General features: G+C 48.9%; 1 protein-coding gene across 3 annotated transcripts in view; it reads left to right on the top strand.

Moving 5' to 3' along the window:
- IL18RAP (interleukin 18 receptor accessory protein) overlaps nt 1-17,110 on the top strand; it is a 27,893-nt gene extending 10,783 nt beyond the window's left edge. Inside the window, exons 5-11 of one of the 3 annotated variants that reach the window (XM_023743992.1) lie at nt 508-573; nt 8,625-8,748; nt 10,578-10,729; nt 12,291-12,428; nt 14,474-14,647; nt 15,248-15,441; nt 16,041-17,110. In XM_023743992.1, the coding sequence (XP_023599760.1) occupies nt 508-573; nt 8,625-8,748; nt 10,578-10,729; nt 12,291-12,428; nt 14,474-14,647; nt 15,248-15,441; nt 16,041-16,148 (956 nt within the window). In that variant the 3' untranslated portion in view covers nt 16,149-17,110. The other 2 variants (XM_023743991.1, XM_023743993.1) reach the window with 2 other exon arrangements.
- The last annotated feature ends 5,407 nt before the right edge of the window (nt 17,111-22,517 follow it).

Genomic DNA, 22,517 nt, shown 5'->3' with positions numbered 1-22,517 from the left:
CAGCACAGCTCAGCACTGCCTGCACAGCACAGCACAGCTCAGCACAGCACAGCCTGCACAGCACAGCACAGCACAGCCTGCACAGCACAGCACAGCACAGCCTGCACAGCACAGCCTGCACAGCACAGCACAGCACAGCACAGCACAGCCTGCACAGCACAGCACAGCACAGCACAGCCTGCACAGCACAGCACAGCACAGCACAGCCTGCACAGCCTGCTCACCCATCCCAGTATGTAGCCTCACCCCGTGGCCTGCAAGAAAATTTCACGCAGGCAGACATGGATTTATAAAAAACTACTCTTTGCCAGCACCTGCAACTCAATGTCACAGTCATTGTGGAAGCTTGCTTTTCACATGGAACCCGAGTCCTAGCCTCTGGAATGTGAATAAAATCTGCAGAGGCAGCTCCAAAATATTTAGCTTTCAGTGTGACCATGCGTGCAGACGCTCAGCACGCAGGCTGCAGCTTCCCCTGCACATCATGCTTCTTCTTTTCCTCGTTAGTGAGAAACACCACTCTCAAGCCCGACATCCTGGAGCCGGTCAAGGACACCCTGGAAGTGGAGCTTGGTAAGACGGGCTGCCTGTCACCCTGGGCAGAGATTGGGATTCTGGGAGCACGTCCAAGTGTGATGTGATATAAGGAAAAGAGAATCGGATTCAAGCCAAATAGAATTGGATGTGGATCTGGACTCAGCCGCTGACTGGTGCTGTCTCCTCATACAGTCACTTAACCTAAGTTTCAGCTTTTAAGTCTGTAAATAGGCAAAACTGAACTGACCTCCCAAGGTCACACTGAGCAATCTGGGCTGGCGTCCGTTCAGTGGCTGAGCATTTGACATGATCAATAGGGTCACACTCTTTCTTACCCAGGAACAGCTGCGTGTATAGTAGGCGCATCGGCTTAGTGAAGTCTATAAATATAACCAATTTACCAACTTGAGTAGCATTAACCTTTAAAAAATAGGTGATTGTCTGGCCCTTGAGGTAACTGCAGGAGAATGTTACCATCCCTGCTCACTTAATGTGTTTCCCAAAGTGGTGTTTCCTTTGGGGCAGAAGGGCCAATGGCTTTTCTACGTCCATTTTATTCGTCAGCTTCACTAGCATCTACATCTCACCAAACAGTCAACTACGAGCTGCACTGTTTAAAACCAAGTACTGGTTGCTTCAACAAAATAATTATTATTTAAAATATGAACTGTTTCTAATAGAAATGTGAAAACAAATGCTGTATTGTGGCAAGAGACCGCTAGGTGGGGTATCAGTATATCCTGATTATAGGAATCGCAATATGGGCAACAACACAAGCATGGAAGGACAAAAGAAAGAACAAAAATTATGTAATTAAAAAATAACAAAGTCACAAATGGTGTCAGCGAATTAAAGTATGGCTAGGAGAGAAACATTCGTAAGGTGCAAGGATGAGTTTTCAAATGGAGTCTCTGCGCGCCTCATGGTTAGGATACTGAGGCCGAGGCAGAGCGAACGGGGTAGCTCTCGGGAGAAAGTGGGGAGTCCGGCTCCTGTGATCACATCCGTGCACATCCGTCGTGCGCGGTCCACAGCAGTGAAATGTCTGAATAATGTCTTTGAACAACGTGCACAGTCAGCTCGTGCCGTTTGCTGAGCATGTAAATGCTGGTTAGAAAGATGCCCTTCGCCTTTCCCTCAGCTCCGCACTGGAGCCCGAGCCAGTGCTCACACTTCACGTTTTCCTCTGTTCCCTCAAACCACACGGGGACCCCAGTGCTCTGACCAAACCAGCCTTCATTTTAAAAACACAGTTGTTGTTAAAGTGCATGGACCTGGATTGGATGACGCTGAGTGAAGTAAGCCAGTCAGAGAAAGACAAACACCTTATGATCTCACTCATGTGTGGAATCTAATGAGCAAAACAAACTGATGAACAAAATGGAAGCACAGAACAGACCGACTGAGGTCAGGGCATGTGAAGAGAGTAGCCAAAAAGCACCCATATGGTAGCCATAGGCACAGTCAGCGGAGGGGGAAGGCCTGTGAGGGGTGCTGGGAGCTGGTGCCAGTGGGCAAAGGTGGGGTGGGGAGAAACGGGGAACGGTGTCAACAATAAAAAAGAAATAAAAATAGACAAATAAAAATTTAAAAAAATAAATAAGGAAGAAATTTGGTTCTGATAATGCCCTTTTGAAAAATAGCTGATACTGGAGACTAGAAGATGGCGGCTGGCAGGACGGAGGTGAGGGAGAGGAAGTGAGTGAGTGAGGGGGTGAAAGGGGAGTGTGGTGTGTGTGTGAGTGAGTGAGGGTTAAATCTGGCAGGAACAGCAGGGGCTGGCGGACCAGGCTCTCTGGGACAGGGAGAGACTACCACCACTGCGGGCATCCCCTGCACTGCGGGGCTCGGGCATGGAGCCCACGCCATCTTGAAGGGGAGAGAGGCCTCTTCTAGGAACTCATCAGCACCACCACCCAGACAGTGGCCCGCGACCCGGCAGCCACTCCAGCCAAAATCCTGCTGCCCCACCCGCAGACCTGCAGACCCTGGGACCTCCACCTCCAAAGGTGCACCGCTCCCGCAGCAGTAAGTGCAGCCTCCCCCTCCCCAGTGGCAAACCTCCAGACACCACATTCACGTGTTTCCAGCACGCAGGCCTCTGAGCCCACCGCTCCACAGGCCGCTCTTGGATGCTGCTGTGAACCCCTCAGAGTGCGTCAGAGCTCTGCGCCGGCAAAGGCACTGCCAGTCACACATTTCCAACGAGCAAGCACCCAGAGCCCATCTATCCACAGGGCACTCATGGGAGCCCTGCGAGCCCCCACTAGGTGCAATCTTGGACAAACAGGGACACACTCCCACCCACCCCCACACCCCCAGCAGTAGAAATTCTGAATTCACTCATCCTGGATACCTGCCCACAGATGCCTCAATTATGTGGCTTCAGTGCCAGGGCCCTTCAGAGTGCTTCAGTACACCACGCTGGCAAAGGCACCACTGGTGCCCCTGTGAGCTGCCACTGGGAGCGCGCGCTTATCCACCACAGGTGCAGCAGCAAAAACTGAGTCTGCCTACCCCACAGCTGCAGAACTCTGGACACTACAGTTGCATGGTTTTCCAGCGCGCAAGCCTCCCAAGCCCCCCGTGGCACAGGCAGCCCTTGGGTGCCTCTGTGAACCCCCGCTGGGCATGCACTTATGCAAACAGGTGTGCACTGCTGGGCTGCAGAAATGCTGAATTCCCTCTTCTGGGATACCTGCCCACAGACACTGCAATTCTGTGGCTTCAGTGCCAAGGCCCTTCAGAATATGTCAGTACACCCTGCTGGCAAATGCACCGTGGGTGCTCTGTAAGCCGCCACTGGGGGCATGTGTATCCAACCACAGAAGCAGCAGCAAAAGCTGAGTCTGCCCACCCCACAACTACAGAACTCTGGACACCATAGTCACACCTTTCCAGAGCGCAGACCTCCTGAGCCCCATCACCCCAACAGATGGTTCCTGGGTGCCACTGTGAATCCCCATTGGGCACGCACAACTTCAACCAAGGGCGTAAGACAGCAAAAATTGGGACACCCCCCTCCACGGCTGCTGCTGATTTCTAGACACCGCAGTTGTGCCTTTCCAGCTCACAGGCCTACATCAAGGGAACCCAAATAGCTCAAGTAGGGAGCTACACTAGATTACCAAGCCCAGGAGACCTGAGAGGTCACACCAGTAGCATCATCCCAAAAGAAACTGGGTAGCAAAGCAATCAGATCTACAATTAAAACATTACAGCAAAACATGGGAAGATAAAAAAAGCAATCTCCAAAGGAAAGAAAAAGAAGATTCACCAGAAAGGGAGTTAAATGAAACTGAGGCTAGCAACATATCAGAGAAAGAATTCAGAGTAATGGTTATAAGGATGCTCAAACGGCTGGAATGTCACCAACATGAAAAGGAACCAAGAGGAGATGAAGAATGACATAGTTGCAATAAAGAACACAATGGAAGGCTTAAATAGTAGACTATAAGAGATTGAGGACTGCATCAGTGAATTAGAAGACAAGGTAAGAAAAAACACAAGCACAGCAGCAACTGGAAAGAAGATTCAAAAGCAAGAGGAGTGCCTAAGGGAGCTTTGGGACAACACAAAACACAACAATATGTGCTTAATAGGGGTACCAGAAGGAGAGGAAGAGAAGCAAGGAATAGAAAACCTGTTTGAAGAAATAATGACAGAAAACTTCCCTGATATTGGCAAGGAAAAAACTATGCAAGTCCAAGAAGCACGTAGAGTCCCCAACAAGATGAACCCCAAAAGACCAACACCAAGACGCATCATAATTAAATTGGCAAACACCCACAACAAAGTAAGAATCTTAAATGCTGCCAGAGAGAGACAGAAAATTACTTACAAGGGAACCCCTATTAGAATATCAACTGATTTTTCAACAGAAACACACCAGGCCAGAAGGGAATGGAATGAAATATACAAAGTGATGCAAAGCAAGGGACTGAATCCAAGAATACTATACCCAGCAAGGCTGTCATTCAAAATTGAAGGTGGAATCAGGAGCTTCACAGACAAAAAAGGGCTAAGAGAGTTTATTACCACCAAACCAGCAATGCAAGAAATGCTAAAGGGACTGCTGTAAAAAGAAGAAACAGAAAGGCAAGAAGAAACACAAACATTAAGACTAAAAATTACAACAAACAAGTACGTAACTGGATTAAATGCACCAATCAAAAGACATAGGGTAGCTGAATGGATAAGAAAACATGACCCATATATTTGTTGTCTGCAAGAGACCCACCTCAGAACAAAGGATTCACACAGAGTGATAGTGAATGGATGGGAAAAAAATTTCAGGCAAATGGAAATGAGAAAAAAGCTGGGGTTGCAATACTTATATCTGACAAAATAGACCTCAAAGTAAAGGCTATAACAAGAGATAATTTAGTATTAAGAAGGCCTTAATACTAAAGGGAGCAATTCAACAAGAAGATATAACTCTGGTAAACATATAAGCACCCAATACAGGAGCACCCAAATACATAAAACAACTTCTGGAAGATATCAAGGGAGAGATTGATAGCAATACAGTCATAGTAGGGGACTTTAATACCCCACTGACACCACTGGATAAATCCTCTAAACAAAAAATCAGCAAAGAAACAGCAATCCTAAATGACTCACTAGATCAGATGGACTTAATGGATATCTTCAGAATATTTCACCCCAAAGCTACAGAATATACATTCTTCTCCAATGCACATGGGACATTTTCAAAGATAGACCACATATTAGGCCACAGGCAAAGTCTCTTCAAATTCAAGAGGATAGAAATCATAACAAGCATCTTCTCAAATCACAATGGCATAAAACTAGAAATCAACTACAATAAAAACAATGAAAAAAATCAAATACTTGGAGGCTAAATAGCATGCTATTAAACAATGACTGGGTTACCAAAGAGATCAAAGAAGAAATAAAAGCATTCTGGAAGCAAATGACAATGAAAACACAACAATCCAAAATCTATGGAATACAGTGAAAGCAGTCCTGAGAGGGAAGTTCATAGCTCTACAGGCCTTCCTCAAAAAACAAGAAAAACTGGTAACAAATTATCTAACCTTGCAACTTAAAGAATTAGAAAGAGAGCAATAAGAAAAGCCCACAGTATCCAGAAGGAAGGAAATAATAAAGATCAGAGCAGAAATAAACGACATAGAGACAAAAAAAAAACCACCACAACAATACAAAAGATCAATGAAACCAAGAGCTTGTTCTTTGAAAGGATAAACAAGATTGATGAACCTCTCGCCAGGCTCACCAAGAAACAAAGAGAGAGAACCCAAATAAATAAAATCACAAGTAAAAGAGGTGAAATAACAACTGACCCTACTGATATACAAAGGATTGTAAAAAAAAAAAATACTACGAACAACTCTACTCCAAAAAAACTGGACAACCCCAATGAAATGAACACATTCCTAGAAAAATATAAGCTTCCAAAACTCAATCAGGAAGAATCAAAAAACCTGAATAGGCTGATAACTACTGATGAAATTGAAACAGTAATCAAAAAGCTCCCAGGAAAAGTCCAACACCCTTTTCTGATAAAAATGCTCAACAAAGTGGGAATAGAAGGATCATACCTCAACATAATAAAAGCCTTATATGACAAAGCTACAGCCAACATCATACTCAATGGTCAAAAACTAAAACCATTTCCCTTAAGAACAGGAACAAGACAGGGATGCCCGTTTTCACCACTCCTGTTCAACATAGTACTAGAAGTACTAGCCATAGCAATCAGACAAGAAGAAGAAATAAAAGGCATCCAAATTGGAAAAGAAGTAAAATTGTCATTATTCGCAGATGACATGATACTGTACATAGAAAACCCTAAAGACTCCATCAAAAAAATTATTAGACTTAATAAACAAATTCAGCAATGTAGCAGGATACAAAATTAATGCCAAGAAATCTATGGCATTTTTTTATACACCAATAGTGAACTTACAGAAAGAGAAATTACAAAAACAATCCCATTTACCATTGCACAAAAAAATGAAGATACCTAGGAATAAACTTAACTAAGGAGGTAAAAGACCTGTACTTGGAAAACTACAGGCTGTTGAAAAAAGAGTTAGAGGGAGACATAAGCAGATGGAAGAACATACCGTGTTCATGGATTGGTAGAATTAACATCATTAAAATGTCCATACTTCCCAAAGCAATCTATAAATGCAATGCACTCCCCAGGAAATACCAATGGCTTATTTCACAGATCTAGAAAGAACTCTCCAAAAATTCATCTGGAATAAAAAATAAATAGCTGCAGCAATCCTTAGAAAGAAGAACAAAGTAGGAGGGATCTCAATACCAGATATCAAGCAGTATTACAAAGCCACTGTTCTCAAAACTGCCTGGTCCTGGCACAAGAACAGACATATAGAGCAATGGAACAGAATAGAGAACCCAGAAATCGACCCAAACCACTATGCTCAAATTAATATTTGACAAAGGAAGCAAGAACATACAATGGAGTCAAGACAGTCTTCAATAAATGGTGCTGGGAAACTTGGTCAGACATATGCAAAGAAATGAAACTAGACCACCAACTTACACCATACACAAAAATAAACTCAAAATGGATAAAAGACTTAAACGTAAGATGGGAAACCATAAAAATATTAGAGGAATCCACAGGCAACAAGATCTCAGATATATGCCGAAGTAATTTCTTTACCGACACAGCTCCTAGGGCAATGGAAACTACAGGGAAAATAAACAAATGGGACTACATCAAAATAAAAAGCTTCTGTACAGCAAAAGAAACCATCAACAAAACAACAAGAAAACCCACTGCATGGGAGAACATATTTACCAATGTTATCTCTGATAACGGTTTAATCTCCAACATTTACAGGGAACTCATACAACTTAACAAAAGGAAGACAAACAACCCAATCACAAAATGGGTAACACATCTAAATAGATACTTTTCAAAAGAAGACATAAGGAAGACCAAGAGACATGAAAACATGCTCAAAGTCACTAATCATCTGAGAGATGCAAATCAAAATGACAATGAGGTATCATCTCACACCTGTCACAATGGCTATCATCAACAAATCAACAAATGACAAATGCTGGTGAGGATGCAGAGAAAAAGGAACCCTCATGCACTGCTGGTGGGAATGCAGACTGGTGCAGCCACTGTGGAGAACAGTATGGAGTTTCCTCAAAAAACTAAAAATGGAACTCCCATTTGACCCCGTGATCTCATTTCTAGGAATATATCCCAAGAAACCAGAAACACCAATCAGAAAGGATATATGCATCCCTATGTTCATAGCAGCACAATTTACAATAGCTAAGATTTGGAAATAGCCATGCCCATCAGCAGATGAGTGGATTAAAAACTGTGGTACATCTACACAATGGAATACTACTGCAGTAAAAAGGAAGGAACTCCTACCATTTGCAACAGCATGGATGGAGCTGGAGAGCATTATGCTAAGTGAAATAAATCAGTCAGAGAAAGATAAATATCACATGATCTCACTCATTTGTGGACTATAATGAACAACATAAACCGATGAACAAAACCAGATCCAGAGACAGAGAAGCATCGATTAGATGCTCAAACCTCAGAGGGAAGGCAGGGGAGGGTGGGGGGAAGGGGAAGAGATCAACCAAAGGACTTGTATGCATGCATATAAGCATAAGCAATGGATGCAGACAACAGGGGGTGAGGGTGAGGGCAGGATTGGGGGGATGAGGGAACACTGGGGGATAAAGACACATTTGTAACTTACTCCATTTAAAATTTTTTTTAATAAAAGTAGCTGATACTTTATTACACATTTATTATACAGAATCTTTTAATTGATAGAAACATTCTTTCATAAAAATAACAACAAACAACAAAAAATCATAGCCCATGTCTGCGATCTCAGCATTGCCACTGCAGACGCGCAGCTGGGTGCATGTTTCTGCCGAGAGGTGGCTGGGCGGGCGGGTGGGCGGCTCTTCCCAGCCCCGCTGCGCCTGCGGCCTGAGGGCAGGGAGCCATGTCCGCAGGCCTCTTGCTGCGCCGGACAGTGTCCTCACGGCTGCCCTCCTATCTACTGTGGCCCCTTCCTTTGCAGGAAAACCTTTGACTCTTAACTGCACGGCACGTTTTGGCTTTGAAGAGCACTTCAAACCGGTGCTAAGATGGTACAGCAAAGATTCTGGTCGGGAGTTGGAAATCCCAACAAAGGAAGGGAGAAGGTAAGGAGAAAATCAGAGGACGATATTCTTTGCAGCCCACAATGCATGCTCTCATCTTCGGAAACCTCTGCGATGTGCACACGGAGGTATACACATACACACATACACAAACACACAGGCACTTACACACATGCACACACACGCACAGATGCATGCACACACACATGCGCACACACACACACACTTAACAGTGTGCCAGGAGCGCCAGCTAGTGGTGAACATGAAAGTCAAAGTGCACATTAACTTTAACCCTGGGCCAAATTCGGCTTCGGGCAGGGCCATGGAGTGAAGTATTTAAGTGGCTTTCAAGTTCAATGTTTAGCAACAGTTTGCTGTGGCTGCTTTAAACATCAGGCAGACAAGGAGACAGAGTGGCCCAGGCTGCTGGAACAGAAGCAGCGTGTCCGACAAATGGGGGGATGCTGTCCCCCAGCCCCCCGTTCCCCGGTGCCCACTCAGCGTACCCAGGTCTCCAGAGTCATTACAGCCAGAAAGTACAAAACGAGGAAACGCTGCAGACCGAGGGATCTGACCAAAACTTACGTGAAGTGAGGACAGGGCAGCAGTGCAGCCTGGGAAGGGAGGCTGAGCGGCGGTCTGTCTTGAAATGCTTGGAAGCTACTCTTTTTCTAAACTTTGTTGCTCTCAAGAGCACAGGCCTGAATTAGTGGCCAGAATGAACTGGGAAGACAATTTTGCTTCTAAAATGGAAATCTCTAGCCATTCAGATCTATCCAGCTCCTCACAGAGCTGGACACGGGGCCCTGGAGATTGAGGGCTTGGGGCCAATCTGCAGGGCTTGGCGCTAAAAGATATAGTTCCTCATCTTTCTAAGATCTGTTCCACAGTACCAGTCTGTGGGTTAGCACACCTCTGATTTATAAAACACTTCAATAAACAAATATAACGAAGAACAGGTTTTTGGAGCAGTAATCAGATTTAGCAAGAACTTCTAACACAAGGAAAGTCATTGGGTCTCCTATCAAACTGATACTGCATCTAAGCTCAAGGGAGTTGAGTATGAGAGAGGGTGTGCTCTGACCTCACACGCCCTCTGTGTGGGTGTTTCCCACCCATCGGCCGTGTGAGTGTGGGAGCCACCGTGCCCCCTGCAGCCCCTGCCAGCCCCTGTGAGGGGCGGACGGGCAGGTGAGACCTCAGCAGTCTCTGGCTGCAAGAAGCGCTCTGTGGGGAAGCGTCGGTGTTGACGTCTCCAAGCAACACCGCCTACAATATCACCCGTGTAGACAAGATTCCTTAGGGTGAGGACAGAGGCAAGATTGGCAACTTTAGAGAATCCACATTGTGAGGAAATAAAGACCCCCATTCCTGGCTGCTCCTGGATGGGCAAGGGCACAGGCCAGGAATCAGGTCCCACGTCCAGCAGCGTGAACGTGGGCTCGCCCTCTGTGCCTGATCTGCATTGCTAGCCAAGTTAGGACACTCATGCCGCACCTGTGGGCTTCCTGTGAGATGCAGAGTGGAGGGATCCGTAACCCCCTTTTGTGCTAAGACAGCCTGATACAGAGTAAGCCGTCCACGGAAGTCGTAGATGTTCATAAATTCTTGTTAGCATCTTTTCAGGGACAGGCTTAGAGTGAGCAAGGCCAGCTGAGGCCCACAGGCGAATCATACCCGAGAGTCAGCGCTCTGAACCATGCTTAGCAGATTCATCATTTAAACCCGAGCCTCCTGACCGCGTGAAGCTGGGCACCTCCTGCTGGTTGCCCCAGCTCTGCAGAGGCCGATGCTGGCGATCGCATGGTCCCGAGACGGCGAATGGGTGTCGTTGTACGTCCTGGGCGCTGTGATGTCTCCTCCTTTCCTAGAGTGAAAGCCACTGTGGAGGCGGAAGTCATCCAGCGCACCGTCCACTTGGAGAGAGTCGCCCAGAGTGACCTGCACAAGACGTTCATCTGCTTCGCCCAGAACTCGCTGGGGAACAGCACGCAGCCCCTCCAGCTGAGGGGGAGGAAGGGAGGTAGGCCGGGCACAGCTGCCTCCCCGCGGGCCAGGCTTTTCCTAGCAATAGTGCTGTGGTGAGAGCAGCGAGACGCTGGTAGCCAGCCTTCTGTGCACTTCGCTGCTTAACTCAAAACTCTGACCAAGACCACACACTAGTAAGTTTCCTATCAGTGATCCAGACCTGGTCCCCTTAACCAATACTGGGCGTATCGGGCTGTGTCGGAAAAGCCCGTCATTCATTCTCCCACTCATTCCACAAACACCTATGCGAGCTCCATGCGAAGGCCTCGTGCTAGAACCTCGGTCCCTCTCTCATTTTCCTTTCCTGGCTCTGAATCCAGAAAACGTGATGGTCAGGTATTGGAGCCTGGAAGTGAGAGAATGCTTCTGCTCAGCGTCTGGGAGGATATGTGTATGTCACAGATCACAGCCCTTTAAAGCTGGAGGGGTATTCCAGTGAGAAATCGCTTTTAATTCTTTTGAGACGAAGCTCAGAGATGAAAGTGATATCATTCATTCATTCAGTTAATAATGATTCTAGAACAGCAGACTGGCTGCTCACGAGATTTCAATAAGACAGCCTTTGGCTCTGGCCCGTGGGCACTCTATAAAGGGGTGTCTCCTACGCTAGGTGCACGGAGGGTGCGCCAGACGCACCTCCTGGCCGCAGGGAGCGTAGGCTTCAGTGGGGATGACTGTACCTGAAACTGGTTTGCAGTGAGAGGGTGCAGAGCACTGGGGCAGTTCCAGGGGAAAATAAGTAACAGTGGCTCCCACCACTTCCCAGGCGCCCTGCCCAGCACCTGCCCCTCCCCAGTTCTCCCCACTCAGTGTAGGACCTCCCTCCAGGTGTGGCTGATGCATCTCAACCTTCAAGAGGAAGCTCCTGCGGCGGCCATGCTGCTGGGATAACAGGGTGGAGACGCTGTGGGTGGGCGCAGCGGCAGGCGCTCTGCACTGGCTCACGGCGCTGTGTCCCTGTAACCAGACAACCAAGGGGTCCGGCGGCCGGTAACTACCTGAGCCAATTGCAGAGACAGGGGGGAATCCTAGCTGAGCGTTTATTCCAATCCTGCCGGCAGCAGGGAGAGCAGCAGGTCACCCACAAACACCTGCTCTGCCCCATAAGCCGGCGGCTTACATTGGGTAGAAGGACAAGGTTCTGTGGGGAAGTAGGAATTGCAGGCATGGGAGAGTGGACACGGGATAATCTTACAGGTTACAAGTCATGCGGGCTGAGGGGGGTCGGTCACGGAGGGCGGGTGCCTCCGGGGGCCCTGGGACCAGGTTACAGGTAACAGGGGCTGGGGTTACAAAGAGCAGATGCCTCTGGGACAAAGGGCCTCGGGCCCAGGTGCCAGGAGGTTGTAAATCTTTCCATAATGACACGCAGTTCTCGGAAGAGGACGGACTGCGATCCCATGTGAGCTCCGTGCCCCAGGCGTGCAGCTCCCAGCCAGGAGCTTCTCTGAGCAGAACAGAACTGCCCCGGTTAACAGGTTAACAGAGCAGGAGTCATAGTTCTTACCCTGTAGCTGGTCCCCAATCTATTCTATTCCTGCCCCTCCCGTCCCCAGTGGTGTTCCTGTACGTCCTCCTGGGCACCGTGGCCGCCCTGGCGGGCGCGCTGGCAGCAGGCGCGCTGCTCTTCACGTACTGGATTGAGGTGGTGCTGCTGTGCCGGACCTGCCAGGACAAGGATGAGACGCTCGGGGGTAAGGGCTGCCCGCGGTGTGACTGTCCCTCTCGGGACTGGCTCAGGCACAAGAGCCCAGAAACCGATGTGCCTGACGCTAACCTGCCCGCCGAGCCGCCAGGGCTGCTGCACCTGCACCTGGAGGCGCAGGGCGCAGGGCTCCTCACTCCAGCGGGGTGTCCGCCATGAGGCTCACATAGGTGGGACCTGACACGGTCTCCTGCTGACCGCGAACTCGGTGCGGGACCCGGCCCTGCGCATCTTCCCCCTGCAGAGGGACTAGTGACTGCGGTTGGTTCCCCTCTGGAGGGCGCGGGCGGCGGGGAAGCCGAAGCCGGCCCGGCAACCCACCAGCCAGACAGTCTCGCCCCACGGAACTGCTCGGCAAGGGCAGGGCTTGGGCGGGCCCCTTAGTGTGGCCTCGTCAGCCTCACCTGTACAGCCAGGGGCCTGACGCTGGAGGGAACGTCCCCAAGGGTGACGTTGTGTGAGCTGCAGGCCCCGTGCTGTTGGCCAAGTGCTGTCCACCCCCGAACAGAGGGCCGCTTCCGTGTTCTCTGGTCCCTGGGCCCAGGGTTAGAATGTTTGTAGTTTTAGCAAATAGCTCTGTTGCTTGGAGAGAGCACAGCCCTCTGCTGGCCTCTAGGCCAGCCCTTAAGCCCTTACCTGTGGGGAGCCCCTCACACCCCAGGCCAGCTTTTACCTGTGGGGAGCCCCCACACCCCGGGCCAGCCCTTACCTGGCAGGAGCCCCCACAGTGCTTCCCCGCACCAGCCACCCGTGAGGGCTGTCAGGTCTCCGGGAGCCGTGAGTGAAAAGCTCCCATCACCTTCCCTGAGACCATTCACTGAGACACGCACTAGAAACCCTTAGGCAAGCGGGCTGCTGAGATTCATTTAAAACAAAGGTCAGCCTTCTTGAATTAAGCCAATGTCTGGTCATAGTCTTGTTTCCCTGACAATTTCAGCTTCTGCTAAAATCTGCTTGTCCTGCGGTTCTGCAGCTTGTACGGTGGGCGGGAGCCTTCGCTGTGACCATGCTCCTCTCACTACCACGGACACGTCAGGAGCCTGGTGTGGGCAGGACGGGCTGGGCACAGCCAGTCAGTGCCCGCTCTGGCCAACCCGGTGCTTTCCAGCAAAATGTTTCCTTCATGCTGGTGATGATACACAGAAGCTTAGAATGTCGCATTGAGAATGTCTAACAGGTTGTCTAACTCTTCCGCGCTCTAGTTTTATTACCCAAGATCCATAATGTTTCCCGATTATAGAAAAGTCCTAGTTTGCTGGACTTGGAAGGAGTTGGGACAACTGTGGCATGTTCCACATGAAACTGCGCAGCAGTACCTGCCGGCCACACCTGAGCGTCCTGCTCCGCCTGGGGGCTGGCTGCCTGGAGCAGCTCCCCGCCTGGCCGCGTGGTGCGGGCCCCTGACTCCAGGCCCGCTCCTGCCTCCTCCCCAGAGGCCCCTAGGCCCGCAGGGCGCCGGTGCTGTGGCTACCCTGTAACTGTGACCGCCGGTCCGTGCAGAGCGCCGGTGTGTCCAACCCCGAGCCCGGGGTTCACCTGGAGATTTCCTGCCACTCCAGGTAGTTGGTTAGTGCGGCCCAGTCATGAATGCGCGTTTGAAATCCTTTGTCAACGGAGGTGCTGGAGACCTAGACCTGTCCTGGGACAAGTGCCAGAGCTGCAGAGCCCCTGGAGGAGGAGGACAGGCGCTGATCCGTGCTGCTCAGGGCCAGGCACCAGCTTTCCGGTCCACTACCTCCTGCGACCTGCCAGCGGCCGTGGGGCTTTGGCCGTGGGGCTCCTCCCGAGCGGGACGTGGCGCGTGGGGCCCACGTGGCCACCAGCAGAGGCCCGCGAGCTTCGGAAAGTGAACCCACGCAACTCCTGGGCTGACAAGGGCACACGCCCAGTGGGGTTTGAAATGGACTGGCTGCTGGCTTTTATTTTTTGTCATCAATTCAGTGACGACCCCACACCCTGCTTCATACCCATTTGCCATATGTTTGGAGCACAGGTAGGTGTGCGTGGCTTACACTGCTATCATCCTCTCTCCAGATAAAAAGGAGTTTGATGCTTTTATCTCCTACGCCAAGGGGAGCGCCTCTGAGAGCGAGCCCGCCTCGCCCATGAGTGAGGACTGCCTGGCCTTGAAGCTGTTCCCCGAGGTTTTGGAAAACAAATATGGCTACACCTTGTGTTTGCTTGAAAGAGACGTGGCTCCGGGAGGAGGTAGGCCCGGCCCGCAAGAGGAGCGATAGCTCACAGGGGCGGTCAGTGCCAATCTGTCCCCTCGCCGCTGGGGCTGGCCCCACTGGGAGGGCTGTGAGCTTAAGACACCTGGGCAGCCGTGTGTCCATCACGTGAGCCTCCATCCCAGGGGAGAGGAGTGGCCCCGGGGCCTAGGACAGAGCTTCCCTGGCACCTCACAGGACGACCCTGTCCTTCCCACTGGGTGGCCCCTGCCATGGGGGACGCTGCCGGCCACCAACGCAGCACCGGCCGCGGGCTGCTGGAGCCTGGGCACGGCCTCTGCCTTCTCCATTCAGATCTACCAAGGGGCTGGACGGCCTGCGCTCCTGATCCCGCCCCCTGTTCCACAAGCTTTGCTCCTAAAGGAGTGGCCTTTGGGGAGACAGCATGCGGGGAGAACTGCAGGTTGAGGCGCTGGGCAGTAGGGTGTATCCCCGCTGTGGATAGGGCGGCAGTAGCTGGTGAGGTTAATGGAGCTCTGCCTGGCGGGGAACCTCTGGGTAGGTCTGGGGGAACCAGGGTTATTGTGACTCAAGGTTTAGCAATAAGAGTGCAATTAATGAAATCCTTTCTTTCCAGTGTACACGGAAGACATCGTGAGCATTATCAAGAAAAGTAGAAGAGGAGTCTTCATCTTAAGCCCCAACTATGTCAACGGGCCCAGTGTCTTTGAACTGCAAGCAGCAGTGAGTCTTGCCTTGGATGATCAGACGCTGAAGCTCATCTTAGTCAAGTTCTGTCCCTTCCAAGAACCAGAATCCCTACCTGACCTGGTGAGGAAGGCTCTCCGGGTTTTGCCCACAGTCACTTGGAGAGGTCTCAAGTCGGCGCCTCCCAATTCCAGGTTCTGGACTCGCCTGCGCTACCACATGCCCATGAAAAACCCCACGGGGCTCCCGTGGGGCCACCTCAGGGTTATCTCAAGGGCTTTCTCACTGGGAAGACAGTAAAACAGAGACCCCTGGGAGGAGCTCCCAGCCTAGGCACTGGCGACCAGGGCCCTGGTGAGCAGAGAGACTGCCAGGCAGGGCACACAGCCTGCATCGGGCTGATCTAAAGTGGACGGTGCTCGGCCCCCTGGGACGGCACGGGGCTGGGCCTCTGCCTCCTGGACTGGGCAGAGGGAGAGGGGCTTCTCCAGCCATGCAGACACTCAGCACACTCCCACGGCTTTCTTAGTGGTCACCAGCATCAGCAAATGCGTCCACTCTTACTGGTGGCTATGGACTATCATGTCTACTGTGTATTGTACATATACATTTATATATATATTTTCAATAGAATAAATATTATTTCATTAGAAACAAGCAATTTTAACTTTGTCAAATATTTCTCTAAAGAAGGTAATTCTTGCTCCATGTTCACCCACTAGCTCTGGAGCCCAGAAAGCGAGTTGGAAGGCCAGACAGGGAGCAGGAGCCACTTCAGCCTGTACGCTCGTCCTGCGGGCACGGTCCCCTCTGGCAGAGGAGCTGGCTGAGCACCTCGCCAGGACACAGGCCTGGGAGCAGAGGAGGGGTATTTTCAGCTTCTCCTTGCCGTTGGCCTTAGGGCAGGACCTGAAGTACAGAACCTTACTCTGGGCCAGTGGAAGGAGGGACCATCTGGGCCATAATGGTTGGAGCAATGAATGGACTCACATCTACACACAAAGTGGAAAGGCGGTGGCCAAGAGTCAGCAGCCAAGATACAAGCCTGAGAAACAAGCTTCTACACATCAAAGGACAGCAAGGCTGGACTGGGCAGAGCTTCTGTGTAAGCCATGCCCGCTGAGGGGGACGCTTCTTGTACTTGCTTCCTGGCCTGCTGGCCCCAGGGCAAGGCCTGTGGGTGCTTCGCTGGAGGACTGAGCAGCTGTTCCCCGCAGACAAGAATTTCATTCTCATGTGTTTGTTTTCCTTCTGAGAGTTCAAATAGTGCTCTAGTCCCGCATGGACATAAAGCCTTCACGCCCTCTCAACCCTGAGGGGGTGGGATGATCCATTTGAGTGACAAAGAAGAGCAACTTCTGGACTCATTCGCGTGTGCTGTGTCACTCATTCGTGTGTGCTGTGTCACTCATTCGCGTGTGCTGTCACATCCACTGTATAAATGGAATCTGAGTTTGGAGCGACTAAACATCACTGTCAGGGGCCACCGAGCGGAGCCTGCGAAGTGCTCTGGAGCTCCTTCCTCACAGAGGCGCCCACATCAGAGCAGCCACTGTGGCTTTGGCACCAAGGAGCATCCTTGTTGGGAATCCCAGCAATAAAGTTAAAGACGAGTTAGAGGGTAGGAATTATTCCTGCAGGAAGTTTCTTGCGGGAAGGCTCATTGCAGGGTCTCGCTGGGGAAGAACCCACACTCGCATTGTGACTTCGTGGTCCGGGGACAGCCAGATCGCTGCTTTTCCTGCCATGAACGCCCTGGGAGCTAAGACTCACAGCCCCTTTGGCCAGTCTATCTAGCTTTACTTTATTCTAAAATAAATATTGCTGTAATTAAGCCGTCCCGTGGTCCAGAGTTCTGTTCTAAGCTTAACAGAAACTCAAACTGAGCCTCTGATTTGTATATTTATGAAAAAGAAATGATTTGGGTCTAACATGTACAGGTCCCAGTGTAATCTCCATGGCCCAGGGGATTGTAACCGGCCTGGCTCTGACACCCCGCAGAGCACTCGGCGGGGCCCTGGGTGGCATTTCAGGGCAAGCAGATCTCACAGCTTTCCTGGTCTCTCTGAGTTTTAATGCCTGTATTTACTGTCTGTATTGTTTCCAGGTCACAGGAGCAGGTAAGATGGAGTAAGCATACACCACCTTCTCTCTCCCAGTAATTATAGCTATAAAACCTGAAAAATGCATAGAAAACAGCTTGATCATTCTGAAAAGTAAATGGAAGCAGGCAGATTGGAGAAGCCAAGAATTCAAAGTTCCCCGTGTTAATTTTCTCCAGTTCCCCTGGTCAGACTGAGCACAGAAGTGGACATTGGTGATACCGAGGCGCTCCGGAGCCTCCGATCCCACCGGGAAGACTGGGGACAGCTTTCCTGACGCGCACTCTTTCCTCTCCGCGCCTTCGCTTCCCTGCCCCTGTGCGATTCTGTACTGGTGGCAGCTGTACCAGCAAAACAGCAGCGAGAAGGGCCTCCAGAGCCCACACCTGTGCGGAAGGGCATGTTCACTGTGATACAGGGCACTGGGGTCCCAAGAGAAGGTGACAAATCTCTACTGATTTTTTTTCTGTGTCCTCTTATCACTTGGCTGTGGAGATGGAAACAAACGTGGAAAGTGCACTTCAGAGTGGGGTATATGAGCACGCACAACACACTGGCCAAAGAGATCTGAGGAGGAGGGTGGGCAGCTTATGGAGCCAGGAAGTGCCGTGGAGATGGCAGACAAGGGGAGCTCAGGAAAGCAAACCAGTAGGGTTGCTTCCAAACGCCGGGGCTCAGGCCTCTGCTGCATCTGCAGGAGCCCAGCACGAAGCGGAGCATGATAAGCTGAGGACTGAACTCCGAGACAGACCTCTTCCCAAGCTCCAGACTGGCCAAGGCAGGGGCATACGGGGGCTGGTCTAAGTAGAACTAAAATACAGTAAAACAGGACTGACTGAAAACACCCAGGCTGGCTTGAATTTGGGGCTTGAATCAATTGGCTCACCTGCCTGCTTTTTTTTAAAAGACACTATTCTTCACAGGATTTTAGCAAGATCCAGAGTTGTGTAACATAATATTTATTATTTATGAAAGTGTATTTATTGATTTTTTTTTAAAGAGAAGAAAGAAGGAAAGAGAGAGAGAGATTTATTGTTCCACTTATTTATATACTTATTGGTTGATTCTTGCATGTGCCCTGACTGAGGACCAAACCTGCAGCCTTGGCACATCAGGATGACATGCTGACCAACTGAGCTACTGGCCAGGGCTATATAACATAATATTTAAAATATTCATAATATAATCCATTGAAAGCAAAAAATTATAAGATTTTCTGATGGATTTTCAATGTAGGTAGATGTAATAATATGAGTCAACTATACTACAAAGGAGGGAGGGTGAGAAAACATAGATTGGCCCTGGCTGGCATGGCTCAGGGAGCTGAGCATTGCCACATGTGCCAAGAGGTCACCAGTTCAATTCCTGTGTGGGCTTGGACCCCAAGAAGGGATATGCAGGAGGCAGCCGATCAATGTTTCTCTTGGTGACATTTCTCTCTCTCCCTCTCCCTTCCTCTCTCTCTAAAATCAATGAAACTATATATATTTTAAAAACATATATTGGGTAAGGTATCTGCATAACACTTGCTGTGGTAAAATATTAATTCTAAGTAGAAAGTGAAAACATCTACATTATAGAAGGTCAGGGGCCATCACGACCTAAACGACCAGATGGATGACTGGTCACCAGGAAGTGCATGGAGCACCTCTCGGTCCCTCCCCAGCAGCCCACAGGCTCCTATCAGAGCAAGGCTGGCGGCAGGCGGGCAGGAGGGGCAGCGTGGGGTGTGGGGGGAGCAGAGCAAGGCAGGCACGACAAGTTTGCTAGCCTCTGGCCCGGGCCAGGCTAGAGCCCTAACAACCTTGCCGCTGCTGAGGCAGCTGTGGATCAGGCTCAGAGAGAGAGGCAGGGCCTGATCCACAGTCACCACAGCTGCTAGTGAGGCCTGGAGAGAGAGAGAGAGGTGAGGCCTGATCAGCAGCTGCCATGGCTGCTGGCAAGGCCTGGAGAGAGAGAGAGAGAGGCCAAGCCTGATCAGCAGCTGCTGTGGAGGCTGCAGATCAGGCACAGAGAGAGGCCCAGAGAGAGAGACAAAGCCTGATCCACAGCTGCCATGGAGGTTGTGGATCAGGCCCAGAGAGAGGCCTGGTGATAGGCCTGGAGATGCTAACTGGCATAGAAACCATCCAATCAGAACCAAATCTAGGTGAACTGTGAGGAGCCAATAGCTGCCTAGGAGGTGGAACTTTTGACGCTGACTGGCATAGAAACTGACCAAACAGAATTAAATCTGGGTGAACTGTGAGGAGCCAATGGCTGCCTAGGAGGTGGAGCTTTTAATGCTGACTGGCATAGAAACTGACCAATCAGAACCTAATCTGGGTGAACTGAGAAGGCAGAACCTAAGGTGGGGACTGAGGAGGGGTTTTAAGGGTAACAGCTGTTTGGTATAAGGTGTAAGAAAGCAATTCAATTTTTTTAATGACTGGTTTGTCAGTATAGTACATGTGGCTGGCTATCAGTCTAGATATAGGGGTTATGTATTTTTGTCTGCTAAGAGCATCTCCTCCTGCTGAAAAGGCTCCCCCCCCCCATTTAAGCAATCCTATCCTATATAATCTATGTATACTAATAAAAGGGTAATATACTAATTAGATTGGGTCAACCAGCCATCTTCTGGATGTCTGACTTCCTTCCAGACAAAGCCATGGTGGTGGGGGCCGAGGCAGAGGCAGTTGGGGTGACCAGGATGGCAGGAAGAGCAGTTGGGGGTGACAAGGCCAGCAGGGGAGAGCAGTTAGGGGCAATCAAGCAGGCAGAGAAGTTAGAGGCGATCAGGCAGGTAGGCAGAATGATTAGGGGCAATCAGGCAGGCAGGAAGGTGAGTGGTTAGGAGCCAGTGGTCCCAAGATGCGAGAAGGATGTCCAACTGCTGGTTACAGGGATCGGGCCTAAACCAGCAGTTGGATATCCTCCAAGGGATCCCTGATTAGAGAGGGTGCAGGCTGGGCTGAAGGAACCCCTCCCACCCCCCGTGCATGAATTTTTTGCACTGGGCCTCTTGTAAGTAATAATATTTTAATCCCTTGGGTAAGCACTAAGACAGATAAAAATATTGTTACAATATAGATAAATTAAAATGAAGCAACAACAATGCTCCAATGTCCCAGAAGGAAGAAGGAAACAGAAAATAGGGGAACAAAAAAAAACCTGAGGATATAAACAGAAATCAAACAATGAACTAGTAGATGTAATTTCAAACATATCGATAATTACATTAAATGTAAAATGTGTAAACATAGTATTCAAAACACTACTATTATTAGAATGGATTTTTTTAAATGAACCAACTATATTTCCTATACAATAAACATATTTCAAATATAATGATATAGGTAGATTAAAAGGATACAGACAATATATTTCTTTGTCTGAACATTAATTTAAAGGAAAGTTAGAGTATCTTTATTAACATCAGCTTAACTAGACTTCAGAGCAAAGAAAGTTACCAGGGGGTAAAAATGATGTCACATGAAAACAAAAGAATGCATTTGGAAGAAGACATAACCATCTTAAATGTGTGTGCACCAAACAGCAGAAATTCAAAGCACATGCAGGAAAAACGGACAGCTCTAAAAGGAGAAACAGACAAGTCCGCACATGGACCTAGAGACTTTAATGCTTTTTCTCAGATATTGATAAAGTTAGTAAACAAAATCAGCAAGGATAGAGAAGAACTGAACAACACCCTCACTTCATAATTGCTGGGTCTACTAGACAACGCAGAACAGCCCATCTAACAACAGCAGGGTGCACAGCAGTTCGATGTGCACATAGAAAAGTATCTATACATTTCTTACCGATATCTTAGGTTAGAAAACAAACATTGACAAAAATAGCATACTTATACAAAGTATGTTCTCTATTTACAATGGATTTATAATAGAAATTAATAACAGAAAGAGAGCAGAAAAATCTTAATCTTGAAAATTAAACATTACATTTCTAAGTGATCTCTGGGTAAAAGAGGAAGACTTGGGGGAATTAAATAATATTTTGAACAGAAAAAAATGAAAATACAATATATCAAAATTTGCAAGATGGGAATGCCATACTTAGGGGAAACTTATAGTGTTAGGGCTTATATTAGAAAAAGAAAATACATAAATTAATTATCTAAACTCCTACTTCAACAAATAGAAAGAAGGAAATAATAAAGATAAGAGCTGAAATTGATTATATTGAGCACACACAAAAAATAAGAAAATAACAAATGTTAGTTCTTTCAAAAGCAAAGAAACAAAAAGAGAGAAGACACAAATTGCCAATATCAAGAAAGAATAAAATAATAACACTACAGACCCTGCATATCTAAAAAAGGATAATGAGACAATAGTATATATAACTATATGGACACATTTTCGGCAACCTAAATAAAAATAAACAAATTATTAAAAACCGTAAGGTAAGAACCAAAATGGCGGAGTAAGGTACAGACCTGTGTGTGCTGCCTCCCACAACAACATTGAAAATACCAACTATAAGACAAAACAGCTATTATTCAGAACCATGGGAAAGCTGGCCCATGGAAGTTCTACAACTGGAAGGAAAGAAAGAAAAGCATTGAGACTGAGTAGGATATGCTGAGGCGCCAAGAACAGAGGTACGGAGTCACGTGCCAGGCGGGCTGCAACTAGATGCTCGTTTTTTTTCAATCGAAAGGGGTTACAAGCTCTCAAATCCACTGAGCTTGTTTGGGGCAGGATTCTGAGGTCCCAGACCCCTACAGGGAGAGGCGGGACAGCCTTGCAGTGGGCTGGAAAGCGAGGGTGGCTTTCTCGTGGAGCTGCTCGCCGGCGCGGAGAGGCGAGGAGTCACGGAGACACCATTGCTGTTTGCTCCACCCTGGTGATTCCCTGAGACCCTGCTCTACTCAATTTACATCACCGCCCAAGCTGTGCCATTGGCACAAAAGGAACTACCTGTGCTTTTGCAGCTTAAACCCAATAAACGGCAGATTTCAACTCCTCGCACCCATAAGGGACACACTCAATAAGCAGAATCAGGTTTGAAGGAAGCAGAACCGGACCCAGCTGGGCTGGCAACATGGAACCGCTGTACCAGCAACGCACAAACAGATCCACAGATCAGTCT

This window comes from Myotis lucifugus, unplaced genomic scaffold (assembly GCF_000147115.1).
Source record: "Myotis lucifugus unplaced genomic scaffold, Myoluc2.0 scaffold_422, whole genome shotgun sequence".
In the NCBI taxonomy this organism is placed as follows: Eukaryota; Metazoa; Chordata; class Mammalia; order Chiroptera; family Vespertilionidae; genus Myotis; species Myotis lucifugus.
This window is presented reverse-complemented; position numbering and strand designations above follow the sequence as displayed.